This window comes from Hemiscyllium ocellatum, chromosome 10 (genome assembly GCF_020745735.1).
Source record: "Hemiscyllium ocellatum isolate sHemOce1 chromosome 10, sHemOce1.pat.X.cur, whole genome shotgun sequence".
Taxonomy (NCBI): domain Eukaryota; kingdom Metazoa; phylum Chordata; class Chondrichthyes; order Orectolobiformes; family Hemiscylliidae; genus Hemiscyllium; species Hemiscyllium ocellatum.
Window position 1 is genome coordinate 45935486 of NC_083410.1, and position 14045 is coordinate 45949530.

Consider the following 14045-nt stretch of genomic DNA (forward strand, 5'->3'; position numbering starts at 1 on the left):
TACTCCCTTAACTCATATCCTCTCAAAACTGAACCACCAATGCCCTCACTTCCCTTGCTCAGGCTTTTCAGCCACAATATTCAAAACATACCATCAGACCATCCTTCATCAACTCCTTTTCATTTAGGGACTGTCACTTATCCAAATAGTGAGGGAAATTAGCACAAGGGGGAAATGACCAGAGCTGGTCCAAACTGGTCTTGTTAATTACATTTCTTTTGCTTGATCGCCTATTTCCTTTGTTCCTTCTGTAACTGACCTTTCATATTAGTTAATTAAAAACTGAAAGAAACACAGATGCTATAAACCGGAAACAAAAACAGAAGTTGCTGGAAAAGATCATCAGGTCTGGCAGCATCTGTGAACAGAAATCAAAGTTAACGTTTCAGATCAGGTGACCCTTCCTCAGAAGGGTTTTGTGAAAGGGTCACTGGATTCTAAATGTTAACTTTGATTTCTGTTCACAGATGCTGCCAGACTTGATGAGCTTTTCCAGCAACTTCTGTCTTTGCTTCCAAAATGCTTCCAGTTTCAATATGAGCTGATCACATGGACTGAGTTTCAAAACATGATAACCCCTGAAAATGGACACATGGAAGGCAAAACATGATTAATGTAGGACTTTGGAGCAGGAGTATCCATTTGGTACTTTGAACCTGGCCCCTATTCAATAAGATCATGGCTGATCTTGTTGCAATCTCATCGCTACCTTCTACTTCTGATCTTCTTCCCTTTTCATCTCCTTGAATCCCCTGTCTATCAAAAATCTATCTAACAGCCTTGAATGAATTTGAAGACCCAGCTTCCACTACAAAAGTACATCCACTACGAATAACCCCCTGAGAAAAAAGAGAATCTTTTCATTTTAGTCCTAAAACATTTGGAAGCATGAAGTCCTGTGATTCGGCATCAACCACCAGCATTCCCAAAAAAGGCCTTGATCTCAGTCCCTCCTCCAGGGATTCTGAACTCACCAGCAAGATCTCTGATACTTCCCCAGTTCTCTCATCTTTCATACTGGGTCTCTGTTTATCCCACACCCCAGTCTCTGGCTCTCCATTCACCACAAACCTCTCTCCTTGGCCCCTGAATGTCTCCTTTCCACAGGTCTCCTGTCACACCTCTGTTTCCAAAAAGGGCTCCAATTCTTCCCTTTCTCCCAATCCCCTACAAATCTTCAAAATCACATGCATCTAAGACCTCAAGATCAGAAGTCATTCTGATCAATCCACTTCTCGAATTAAAGCGCCCCTGTCACATCATTCCCTAATTCCTTTCTCCAGTGTAGAGTTTAACACGTATCTTTCATTAACTGATTTCTCATCTAATTGGAAGTCATTGCTTTCAGATCTTCCCTCTCCCGAGGCCTGGGTACATAAAAGTGCAGCCTATCTTTCTTCACTGAGGTTCAGGCCAGATCTTAATACCTTAGGTAGATATGACACAGAACAGATATTGTACAATTATTGCAATAGGCAATAAAAATTGCTCAACAATAAACCAGAGTAGTTGATAAATACTTTGTGCCGGTGGAGTGCATATTGCAGCAACTTGTGATTAAAATGTGGCTTTAACTTTTGACTTGAGCTCTCAAAAGACAGTGAAAACTTCAAGTCCACGCGGTACACTAAGTAATGACATATTCTACCTGTCATACTTCCAGCAGGGACTAACTATGGACACTTTGTGGTACCCAGAAAACAAGCACCAAGTATCTGAATTTTGCAGTCTTGAAATATTCTCTCTCACCGTTTCTTCACAGATGCAGTCTGCACTGTTGATAGTTCCGCCAAATTTTATTTTCACATCAGATTCCCAGAATTGGTCCCTGGAGTTATTATTTAAATCAGACAACTGTGACTCATGACCTTCTCCCTTGCCCAGTGGCACTACTATCAGTTGCCACTTCTTTGCCACAGTTTTAGGTGATTCTGTGTTGGCGTAGCACAAAAAAAGTGTTTCTGAGGCAGAATTTTAGGCATGGTGGGGACGTTTCCCATCTCATCACTCAAATATTTAGCACAGAATGCATCCCAATTGCCTCACTGCTATTTAAAACTCTGAGGAACACAGTTGGCTGGAGGCAGGATGATTGACTCGCACTCATGTGGAAGTTTTGCCCCAGAGAGCCACTAGCCAACCTGCTTAGCTGACACAAACAGAAATTGCTGGAGAAACTTAAAAGGTCTGATAGCATTTGTGGAGAAAAGTCCGAGTTAGTGTTTCTAGTCTGGTGGCTGTTTTTCTGAACAGACTGGCAGTTCTGTTGGGGCAGCAGTGCCACGATGAACAATGCCCATTTCTAAAAATACAAGCAGGTACTGGATTCTGAATCCAAGACATGATGTGGATGATATTCCAGCTTTCCAAGGAGGGTGACCTGTCATGGAGAATGACCTGCCAAGCAACCCAAAACCTCCATCATCCCTGAACTCCTCCAGTCCCACAATTGAGGCTGAGTGATAAGCAACCCTTCGATAGTCAATAATTGTCTCTCAAGCCAGGCCTTGCACAATCCTCAAATTTCTGGACAGGACTGGGCAGCAGGAAATCCACCTGAGGAACTTATGGGACATCGTATCTCCAAGCCAGCCAGCAGGGGGCTATAAAATTCTGTCCCTGCTTTTCATGCTTCACAGCTGCTTATCGATTCAGTCCCCTGTGCCTTCAAGAGAATGGCAAGTTGTTTCTAGTAAGAAAATTCCTTAGGTTCCTCTGTGCGTGAAACATCCCTGTAATTAGAAATTCCAACCACTATGAAATGCAATGCTTTTCAAATGAAGACTCCTAGCTGGTCATAAGGATATAATGACAAACCCATTCCAAGAAGGTTTGCTTCAATTGCTTATTTCTACTTTTTATAAGCTTGCAACTTTAAAAATTAAGCAAACATCCCCTCCATCACATTACAAGCTGAAATTGAAGGTGAATGTCATAACACCAGATTATGGAGATGATTACACCATAAAATCAAAACATTCCCAAAATAAACTTCAAAATTATTTTTTATATGATTTGCACTTATGTGATATTGTGATAATAATACCAAGATATGATTTTGCTAAGGTATTATTTGCTGGCTTGAATATCATTGACTTATAACAGCAAATGTGTTTTTCTTGTAAGGTAACTGCAACTAAGCTCACATCTTTGGATTAAAGTCATTCACCATTTATAATTTTCAAAAATAATGTTAATAAAGTAGCAAATCCATGGACTTGTATACATAACCAAGAAGCATCATCTAGTAGACTCAGTATGCACATAGAGCAAATGACTATGCACTGTTACTGACGTGGTCAGAATCCACTGATCCAAACAGCGTAATCAAGATAAGACAACTTAAAACACAGCTAGCAGATTCCTCTTGAGATTTGGATGTACACATACATTTTTTTGATCTTGCAGACAATTGTTAAAACAATGCCTTTTTCAATTTTATTTTAACTTCAAGCAACACCATGGAAATGAATGTTGGTTAAAAAAATGCAGTTTAATTAAAATGGCTAACATGCTGTTTGGGTACTGAAAGTAACAATTAAAACACTTTTCTTAATGGAGTTAAATTGTGAAAGCATCTCAGGGAAAAGTACCTTGGAGTTGGAGGGGGGAGAGGCAAGAACATATATTAACAATTAATTTAAAGCAAATATATAATCCATACAATATAGCAAAATTGGCAGTGCACTACTGACATCTGCATATGTTTGCATATTTGTATATCTGAATGTGAACATTTTTCCGTAAAAAGTAACTGCTCCAACATTTTGAGACTCGGTGATTTAAAGCTTGCTGAACTTCACCATGAATTTAACAAAAATGTAAAGTTCTAAAAACGTTATACCAAGTCAATTCGCATCCGTAAAGAAAAAGAACTGGCTTTTCAGAACTGATTTTCCCCTTGAATTTGATAATTTAAATAATCAGTTCAGCAGAAAGTAAGGAAAAAAATCAGACAGGGAAGATTACTTATTTGATATGGAACATAGCTGATTGTTCCTTTCATCAATTTATGTGCATAAAAAGTTGGGCAGGCTGTTTTGGGGGGCATTGATACTCTCCACTCAATGCTATTTCTTTGCCAAAGATTATTTAGACATAGGTGAAGAAGTAGAAGTTAAGCTATTCCTTTACATACAACCACATTGAATAGATCAGGCCCATCAGGGAGTTGAGAATACTTTTCTGGCAGTCGTAGTGAGATAAAATTACCCATGTATTTTTGCTGGAAAGAGTTATTTTAACAACAAACTAGGAAATATAGACTAGATTAGTAATCTAGAATGACATAACCAAAGGTTCGATGACTGAAAATGAAGAGCACAAATTCTGGGCCAGGTCAGATTCGGTATGGATGGAGGACACACAGGGCTTGCCTATCACCCACTCTCCTTCTCATGTGTTGGAATTTACATACCTATCTGGAATTAATTATCTTTCCTTAAAAGAAAACTTTAAGGAAATAAAATACTTTTAATACGGTGTCTCTTTGGCTATTTTTGGTCCCTTAGATGAAATTACTCTCTCTCCCCTCCTTTACATGTCCTTACAGAAATAAGCAGCCAAATCCAAGTGCTGAAATAGCCTTATCCCTGCAAATTGGAACTGGTTCTACATTCTCTCTTTGAATGATATTGAGTTCCATTGTTTCACCTTTCTCCAGAGAAGTGGCACTCCTGAAATTTTGGAATTAACTACTATTTGTGCTGTATAATGAAAAGTCTAAACATAAGTTCTAAAAAGATATTCAAAGAAAATAGCTAGGATGTTTTAAAAAAAATACTTTGCCATTCATGTTTTCATTTTCTGTTGGGTTACCATATTTATGGCAGAAGGTTCACAGAAATTGGTTTAAACGATGTTCAGAGCTGAAAATGTGTTGCTGGAAAAGCACAGCAGGTCAGGCAGCATCCAAGGAGCAGGAGAGTCGACTTTTCATGCATGAGCCCTTCTTCAGGAACGTTTCATGCCCGAAACGTCGACTCTCCTGCTCCTTGGATGCTGCTTGACCTGCTGCACTTTTCCAGCAACACATTTTCAGCTCTGATCTCTGGCATCTGCAGTCCTCACTTGCTCCTTAAATGATGTTCATGCTATGCTTTCAGGAATTCTGTAGATCTACCTTGAAGGTTACCACAGGTACTTGGTAGAATCTTCATAAAAATTCAACCTTGGAATCTCCATTTCATAAAGGCAAACCCTTTTATAATTTATTCAAATGTACTGACATTCAGTTTATACTGAATGCTTAATTAACTTACTGTTGTAATATAGTGAAAATCGGCCATTGTCTTGACCACAAGGTGGAAAGAAAAATAGATTTCATAGTTCTATATGCAATTGTTCCCCAGAGATAAAGTACTTTGGATACTAATTTCACCTCCCTCGAAGCACTGGACGATTAAATGTGTGATGGCTATACAGGCCAGCACATTTCTCTACCAGAAAGGTTTGAGATCATTTTTTCTTTCGATGCTCTTAAAAACAGAACAACTGTGCAATGCTCTTGTTTGGAATGAATGATGACACGTATGGATATCGAAGTGCTGACCGGACACCTGAGGCCTCGAGTAGACTCTCATTGGTATCAAAGCATCAAGATTCCCAACAATATTCTCAACAATCAGATTCAGATCTTTCAGATAAGGCAGCAAAAGCTCACAATGCAGCTCACAGATTTCGTAGAAGCTCCCAAAAGCACCAAATAATATTGAATGCAATCAACAAACCATGCATTAAAAAAATCATTTAAAAAGCACAGCAAGAAAATTAATGGTAAGTAAATCCGAATTTATTAATTTTTTCACTTAATGCAAAAAAACCTGTCTATTCTATATGGCACAAAAACTATAAAGATAGAAACAATGAAAACAATAACTGTCAAAACTATTTAGAAAATAAAATAAAAGGTATAAATAAACTGATGTGTAAAAATAATAACTATCAGAACATTGAAGATCATAAAAATGATGAGAACCATGAAAATATTTGAACTCAGATTCACGCTGGTTCTTAATTAGCTACATGTCTCCCATTATTTGACTCTAACCATGCCTCGACTATTGACTTTGGACAGCAACTGGTGATGGTATTGTTAGGGCCCTTGGGGTACAGTGGTAGTGTTCCTACCTCTGAGCTAGGATACACAGATTTAAATCCCAGCTGCCCTAAAGATACGTAATAACAGGTTCATTAGAAAATATCTGTGATGGTGTTGTTGAGTTCAGACTTGCGTTACTAGCACTCCATCTTTTTTATGATTTTGTTGAATTAATCATGCAAAGATAACAAGTATATACATCAGCTCACCTTCATGAGTGCTTCCTGTTCCATGTCAACCTCTTGCTCCCTCACTGCCTAGAGAGTAAAGAGTTTGAGGGGAAGAGATCTGGGCAGGGAAGTGGAAGAGTTCAGGAGGACTGATTGGAGACAGTGAGAGATATGTGGGAAAATCCCAGGGATTGAAAGATCAGAGAGAATCTGACAGTCAGTGAGGAAGATTTCAGAAAGAAAAGCTCTAAAATGATGCAAAGTAGATACTGGAGATCTGAAAGAATAATACAGAAATTGCTAGAGAAACTTAGCAGGTCTGGCAACATCTGTAGAGGGAGGAACAACACTAATATGTTGAATCCAATGTGACTTTTCTTCTGAAGAAGCATTTGTATACTGTATTGAAAGTTAAGAGTCAAAAAGATCTTAAGACCTCTTAATAGAAACTTACCAGATTACTTTCTCAGTTGTGGAGCAAGAACTGATTCCAATCAGCAATAATGAATCTAATTCTGTCTCTAACTGCCTACTTGCCACATAGTCCTTTTCTTGCCTGCTCTTTTCAGTGCTGTTGATTGCTCATCTAGTGCCCACCTTGTCTGTTCCTCTAGGTGACTCTAACTGCCTTTTGCAGCATTCTCTAATGCAAACTACATCAAATTAGATCACGTGATCGGTAAATCTTTGCTTTTAAAATTGAATGAAAACTGTTAAATATTGTCAAATTTTCTCACAAAAACAATTCTGGTAGGCTTCTTTTCCTGCTGGTCACTTCCAGTGAAGGCCACACAATGCTCAATAGTAGAAAGGGTGGCTAGCATCTCCAGCCAGGCCTAAGTTAATGTCACACAGCCTCCTCCCAGCTGATTAAATGCCTATTCTCCTTATTTGACCAAGCAGAAGCGGGCAACAGATCTGGACACCGTTCACTTGAGCTAAGTCGTACTGTACCAAGAACTGTATTCTGAGCCAATGCTATTTAGAAGCTACTAAATAAGTTGCAGGTATAGTGCTTCTACCATTGCGCTATCTTGGACTGAATTTTATCTGGTTGATCATTCCATTAGCATATGTCTCAAAGATTAAGCTATGTGTGTCCAAGTACACTTGGCCAGTACAGTAAAACTGCAAATAGTTCATTAAATCAGATATGATTCCTTTGATCACTTTAAACATTACTTGGATAACTCTGGTAATTCTGGCGCTAATACATGCAAATGAGTACTGATCCACACGGGGATGCACACATTTATCAGACCAAAACCAATCATGTGACTGAGTTTGAGTAAGCACTGTGCTGAGAATTTGGTAGTTGGTGGGTTACTTGAATACCTGACCCAGGTTTTGGGGTAGTTGTCACAATACCTCTTAGTTAGCAACCTGACCAGGTCATATAGCAGCAGAGTGAAGGAGGGGGGAAAGGAGAACAGTTGAGGGTGACACCCTCCCCACCAGGAGAGCAGGTATCTTATTGTCACTTGCCCAAGGAACAACTCATAGGCACCAGATTGTACAGATTCTCTGCTGCCATCCCTGTTCTGTAAGATATAAATAAGGTTAGCTCAGTAAAGGCTTCCTGCCACTGAGCATGTGATGTCATGCTTATGTAATGAGCAACAGAAAATTGAGGATGAGATTGGGCTAGAATTTTCGTTTACAATTCATTTGAGAAATTAAGGATTGACGAACATTGTGAGACATTTTTAAAACTCCTAAAGTTGATTTTGAGGGAGTATGAGTAATTTAAAGATTTGGTGCAGGTGCGCTTTAAATCCAGTACACAGTGAATCAGTACACAATGTTGTTGGAGCAGTGACGTAGAATGCATGTTTGAGGGCAATCAGATAAATCAACTCCAGCAAAGAGAACAAGCGTAATTAAACGCCATATTTCACTGAATCACAAACATGTTACAGTGCAGAAAGAGGCCACTCGGCATAATGTCTGTACCGAGTGCCAAACTTTTGCAGTTTTCCCTTGTCTTTACTTGTTCTGGGATGCCTCAGTTTGTCATTTGGCTGGGAACGTATCAAATATACGATGAAGATATAGTAGTATAATTGAGTGGCAGAGCAGACTTGGTGGAGTGGGAAACTGAGGTTGCTGAGTCACCCGCATCTGCTCCTCATTTCTAGATTTGTATGGATATAATTTGTAGCCTGTTTCTCTGCTCACTGATGATTCATTTAATTATACATTTAGGAATATTAATGCCAATTTAGCTGTGAAAAACAATCACTTTGATTCAGAATAGCATTATTTTTATACAAACAAGCCAAGAAAGAGCTGTTGGCATTTTTAATAGGTGACTGCTTTCATTTAGCATTCCTCTGTCAACAGATTAACAAGACATTATCCAATCAGTCTGTCAGTTGGTTAGCTTGGTTGGCTAGGTGACCAGAGTGTGATGCAGAATAAAGCAAACCATGTCCATTTAATGTGATAGTTCATGAAGATCTACCTCTTCACCTTACCTCATGCCTGCGGAGTGGTTCTCCTCAAGCCATACGTAACCAATTGTCACTCCCTGGAACAGAGAGATGACAATATCTGTATACATGCACTTGTGTTTAAGTGAACAAAACCCTCTGTACGCTGAAGAAACATATATGCACATATTATCCAGTTAAACAGTGATATGATCTAGGCTGTGGTCAGTTATAAAATTATCTGCAGAGAGAGCCGAGTTAAACTTCAATCATAGTTAAATAAATTGTGATTGGAGCATAATCTTTATGTAAATATTCACAGTGTACGTATTGGTTTGCATAATTTTATGCATGAAGTTTTAACCCACCTTCTTTCCTAGCAGAGGTGGTTGGGGGATTAAATACTTAAAATTGAGAATCCTAACCAAGATTAGAGTGGTGCTGGAAAAGCACAGCAGGTCAGGCAGCATCCAAGGAGCAGAAAAACCGACGTTTCGGGCAAAAGTCCTTCATCAGGAATGAGGCAGAGAGCCTCTGAGGTGGGGCTAGGGAGAATCTAGCTAAGAGTGCAATAGGTGAATGGAGTGGGGATATAGGTGATAGAGTTGAGAGGAGGATGGAGCAGATAGGTGGGAAGGAAGATTGACAAGTAGGACAGGTCACGAGCTGGCACGTTGGAATTGGGGTAAGGTGGGAGAAGGAAAAATGAGGAAACTGGTGAAATCCACATTGATGCCCTGTGGTTGAAGTGTTCTGAGGCGGAAGATGAGGTGTTCTTCCTCCAAGCGTCGGTTGATGAGGGAGTGGCAGTGAAGGAGGTCCAGGACCTGCATGTCAAGCACTGAGGAAGTAGATGTGGCTGTGGTAGTGAGTCTGTTTCAGGACATGGTTGAAGAGCTTCAGGGCAGAGGAGATGACCTAGGGTTGCAGTGAGAGAGAGACTCACTGAGATTCTTGTGAAGAGAGGAGGCGAACCTCTTCAGGGTAGGCATCCTTGCAAGAGGATTCGCAGTAAGGTTAAAATCGGCGGAAGTGAGGACTGCAGATGTTGGAGAGATCAGAGTCTGGATTAGAGTGGTGCTGGAAATCCACAGCAGGTCAGACAGCATCCGAGGAACAGGAAAATCGATGTTTCAGACAAAAGTCCCAAGCTACCTTCTCCTCAGCCCCATTTGTTCCTCCACCCCAGAGGCTCCCTGCCACATTCCTGATGAAGAGTTTTTGCCCGAAACGTCGATTTTCCTGCTCCGCGGATGTTGCCTGGATCTGCTGTGCTTTTCCAGAACTTCTCTAATCTTGACTCTAATCTCCAGCATCTGCAGTCCTCACTTCCACCTAACACCAACCCACAAAAAAACTTGTTTTTTATTTTGGTTGAACCTTTTTTTTAATCTACATGTTCAGAGATGTTATTACATACCTATGGAACAGGTGGGACTTGACTCCAGGCTGCCCAGTCTAGAGGTAGAGATGTTACCACTGCACTACAAAAGGGCACCTCCATCATTATTTCGTTGGGACAACAGCCTAGGGCTTTATGCCAAAGTATCTGGAGTAGTTCTTGAACCCACAGCCTTGCTGAGTAAGAAGCAAGAATACTACTAATGGATCCACATATCAGTCAAGCAACAATCTTCCTTCTAGTTTAAATGGAGCAGGCAAACAATCTGCTCTTGAAAGATTTGGTATTTAGAATGTGTTAATGAGGCTATATTCCGCAGATTTTAGCCAGTGTGTGTATTTAAAGTCTCTGGGCCTAATTTCCCAGTGTTTGAAACAGTACAATGATAAAGAGAGGTGAGAGTTACATTGCACTTATTCACAAAAAGACTGCTCACTGATGTTCAATTTGGGTTCTGGTAGGCTTACACTGTCCCAAATTTCAAAATAGCCTTGGTCCAAACATGAGCAAAGTAGCCAAGGTAAAGTGAGTATACCAACCTTGTTGCTAAGGTAACAATCGAGTTGGTACCAAGTAGAATTAAGGTCTGTTGAAATTAAGAAAAAAGTCGCTACTGATAGGCATAATAAGTTGTTCCAGTTCAATCATGTCAGCACCTTCAGACACCGCTAAATTCCTCAGGGCCATGTCTTAGATTCAACCATCTACAGCTATTTTATTAATGAAATCATAATATCCAAGGTGTTCTGTTCTGTGTGCAACTTCTCAGGTAATGTAGCAACTTTCAAGACTGAGCTGATGTGTGGTAAGTAAAATTTGTGGTGCCACATCCTTGCAATTGGCTGACTGCTCCCACCTTTAACTGGATCCTCACACAATCTGAAAGCAGTCTCTTCACCCCCAAATCATTGTGATGTTTCACTGCCTTGCAATCTGGTATTTAGCCCCAAGTGATCATTAGATCCCACTATAAATGGGTCTCCCATGTAATCAGCCAACCTCTCCTTGACAATCTCTTTCCCTTGGGTCCTACCTGCAGACTGGCAGGAAACGAAAAATATGTTAAATGATATTTTGTTGTTCAATTCAGCACATCTTTCACCTTTCTACTACTCCTAGGTTTCTAGGCCAGTAATGCCTCAACTACCATGACCTTCCTGTAAATATCAAGCTCTTAAAGCTTAAGTAAACCATTGGTCAATAATGAAGCTAACATTGTAGTCGGAAGTGTATGACCACTGGGTAAGCATCATGGGCAATGGCCAGCAAACAGACTTGGATTTTTTTTAAGTAGCCCTTGAGCCAATATTTTCTCATGTTGTAAACCATGTGAGCACCAGTTTCTGTTGGGAACACCAAATTGGTCCAATAGTGTTAAATGTGATTCATTTTGACAAACCTACGTTACGATTTCAAAATTCATATTCGTGTGTTCCAATCTTCCATGATGCCACCCCTCACTATTTCTGCTATCTCCTCTGGCCCATAAACTTCTGATATTTCCACACTATTCACTAATTCTGGCCTTTTGAACATCCACAATTTCAATCATTCAACCATTGTTGCCTTACCGCAATCTGTCAATGCCCTAAGTTCTGAAAATTCTGCCGTTAACCTGTTTGAATTGCTATCATGAAACTCTTCGTTATGTTACTCTTTAAAACTTGCTATTTCATCAAGCTTCAAGTCATGTTCTCCAATATCTTCTTAAGCTGCTCAGTGTCAAATTTTGTTGGATCAAGTCCTTGTGAAAAATTTTCAGACAATTTATCACAATAAATATGCTATATAAATGTATGTTCTTATCATCGCTGTGATAGCTACAATTAAGTATATCTCAAATTTGATAGAATCTAAAATATTTCAGGTGGACTGAAAGGAAATAGTTTTATTTTTCAAACAACATTTTACAATCTTTGATACGCAGACATTATTGGATACACTCAGCATGGCAGGTCATGGGGAGATCAGATGAGTTACTATTTTATCAAATCTCTTTTGATAATCCAGAAATGTTAACACATTCATTTACTCCACAGTTGCTGTCTTAGTTGCTGAGTCCCTCCACAATTTCTGAATTTGTTTCAGATTTCCACCATTTGCAACCTGTTTTTTTTTCAGCTACATGATTTCCCATTCATCAATTATTCAACTTGTATGCCATTAATGATTTTTAAAATCACGAATATATGATTTTGGAAGAAGATACAGGGAAATTGGTTTGCAGAAGTAATGCAGGACTATTAATTAAGAATTGATAAGTTCTTATTAGAAAAGGAAATTGGGTGATGGGTTAAACAGACTACCCATTTGGATTTGTACTGTTGCTAAGGGTCAGTTTGACCCTCTTCTTCCTGAGGGTTGAGTAATAGTAAACGTTTACTGGGATCTCATACAGACACCCTTTTAGAATCCTATTCCTAGCTGCCAGTCAAATTCAATTCTTACTGATGATTCAACCCCATCAGTTTTTAACAAGTTATGAGATTGACATTTTGTATTGCCTTTTTCCTGTTAAAGAGTTGGAGTGGAAAGTAATAATGTGAATACCAAGAAAAGCAGTAAAATCTGTATCCCATAAGATTTCTTTTTGTTTTGTTCTACACAGAAACAAGATTCGAAGTTTGTAACTAATATTGCCACAATTAATTTGTTTCACAGACATACAATATTTATAGTGATGGCAATTTGGAGTATAGTGGGTTTGTTCTGTCAGTTCTTATGTTGATGCCTAGAGCCTTACACAGTCTATACGCTCAATCTTGAAGCTTATACCAAGGACAGGGGTGTAAGCATCTTCCACCACAAGAAGTAAGGACAGACAAAGCATTGCTAATGTCTCAGCCTGCACCTACAGTGTGGAAACAGGCCATTTGGCCAAACAAGTCCACACCGACCCTCCGAAGAGTAACCCCTCCAGATCCAGTACCTTACCCTATTATTCTACATTTATCCCCGACTAATGCACCTAACCTACACATCCCTTAACATTATGGGCAATTTAGTATAGTCAATTCATCTAACCTGCACGTCTTTGGATTGTGGGAGTAAACTGGAGCACCCGGAAGAAACCCATGCAAACACAGGGAGAACGTGCAAACTCTACACAGAGGGTCAACTGAGAATGGAATCAAACTTGGCTCCCTCGCACTGTGAGGCAACAGTACTAACCACTGAGCCACCGTGCCACCCTTTAGAGAGTCAGTCAGTGAATGCAACACAGTGAATGCACTGGATTGAACCACTTAGTGCAAATGGAAAAATAATGCAATATGACGAGTTTCATAAAGATAATAGACAGTCTTTGAGCTGAAAAAGAGATTATATTCAGAGACTATGAGACTGACAAAAATGAATATGTATTTATTGATAACAATTTAATACCACATACAAAGTATGAATATAAAGTACCTAGTTGGACATGCAGGCAGTCTGTGGGTGGTTCTGAAAACCAGTCAGATGCACCTATTGGCCTTCCTTCTCCTGAGGTTCAACATGTACCAGATAATCCACATAAGATAGTAATCTCCTGGTCTCCTCCAGAAAAGATCAATAGTGTTCTTCAGTCCCATAGACTACAAAGGAATGAACTTCTTTTTTGTTTCAGTTTTCATACTGTAATGTGTAAATGTACAGATGAAGGCCTGCTTACAAACACTGTTTACAGCTATCCAGTGATTGCTGTAGAGCAGGAGGCTGCTGTTCCAGTAAAACAACTGGCTGCTACACCAGTAAAACAACTAAAACACCAACACTTGAAACTGCTCCAGTTTTTGTGAGCCCTCCAATATTTCAGACTATTACTGCAACATAAATCAATGCTTCAGGAATAGCACCAATAATACAAACTGGAAGGATTTCTGAATACGGATTAATTATTCATAATGAATGGACCTGTTCTGGGCACGGGCTAACTATTGTAGTTTCGGGTCTAAACCATA

General features: G+C 39.5%; 1 protein-coding gene across 1 annotated transcript in view; it reads left to right on the top strand.

Annotated features, from left to right (window-relative positions):
* Window positions 1–14045, top strand: part of ush2a (Usher syndrome 2A (autosomal recessive, mild)) — a 985309-nt gene that overhangs the window by 866146 nt on the left and 105118 nt on the right. The window contains 5 exon segments of the mRNA XM_060830996.1: window positions 12766–12804; window positions 12806–12883; window positions 12886–12962; window positions 13354–13410; window positions 13412–13879. Coding sequence (XP_060686979.1) covers window positions 12766–12804; window positions 12806–12883; window positions 12886–12962; window positions 13354–13410; window positions 13412–13879 — 719 coding nt within the window.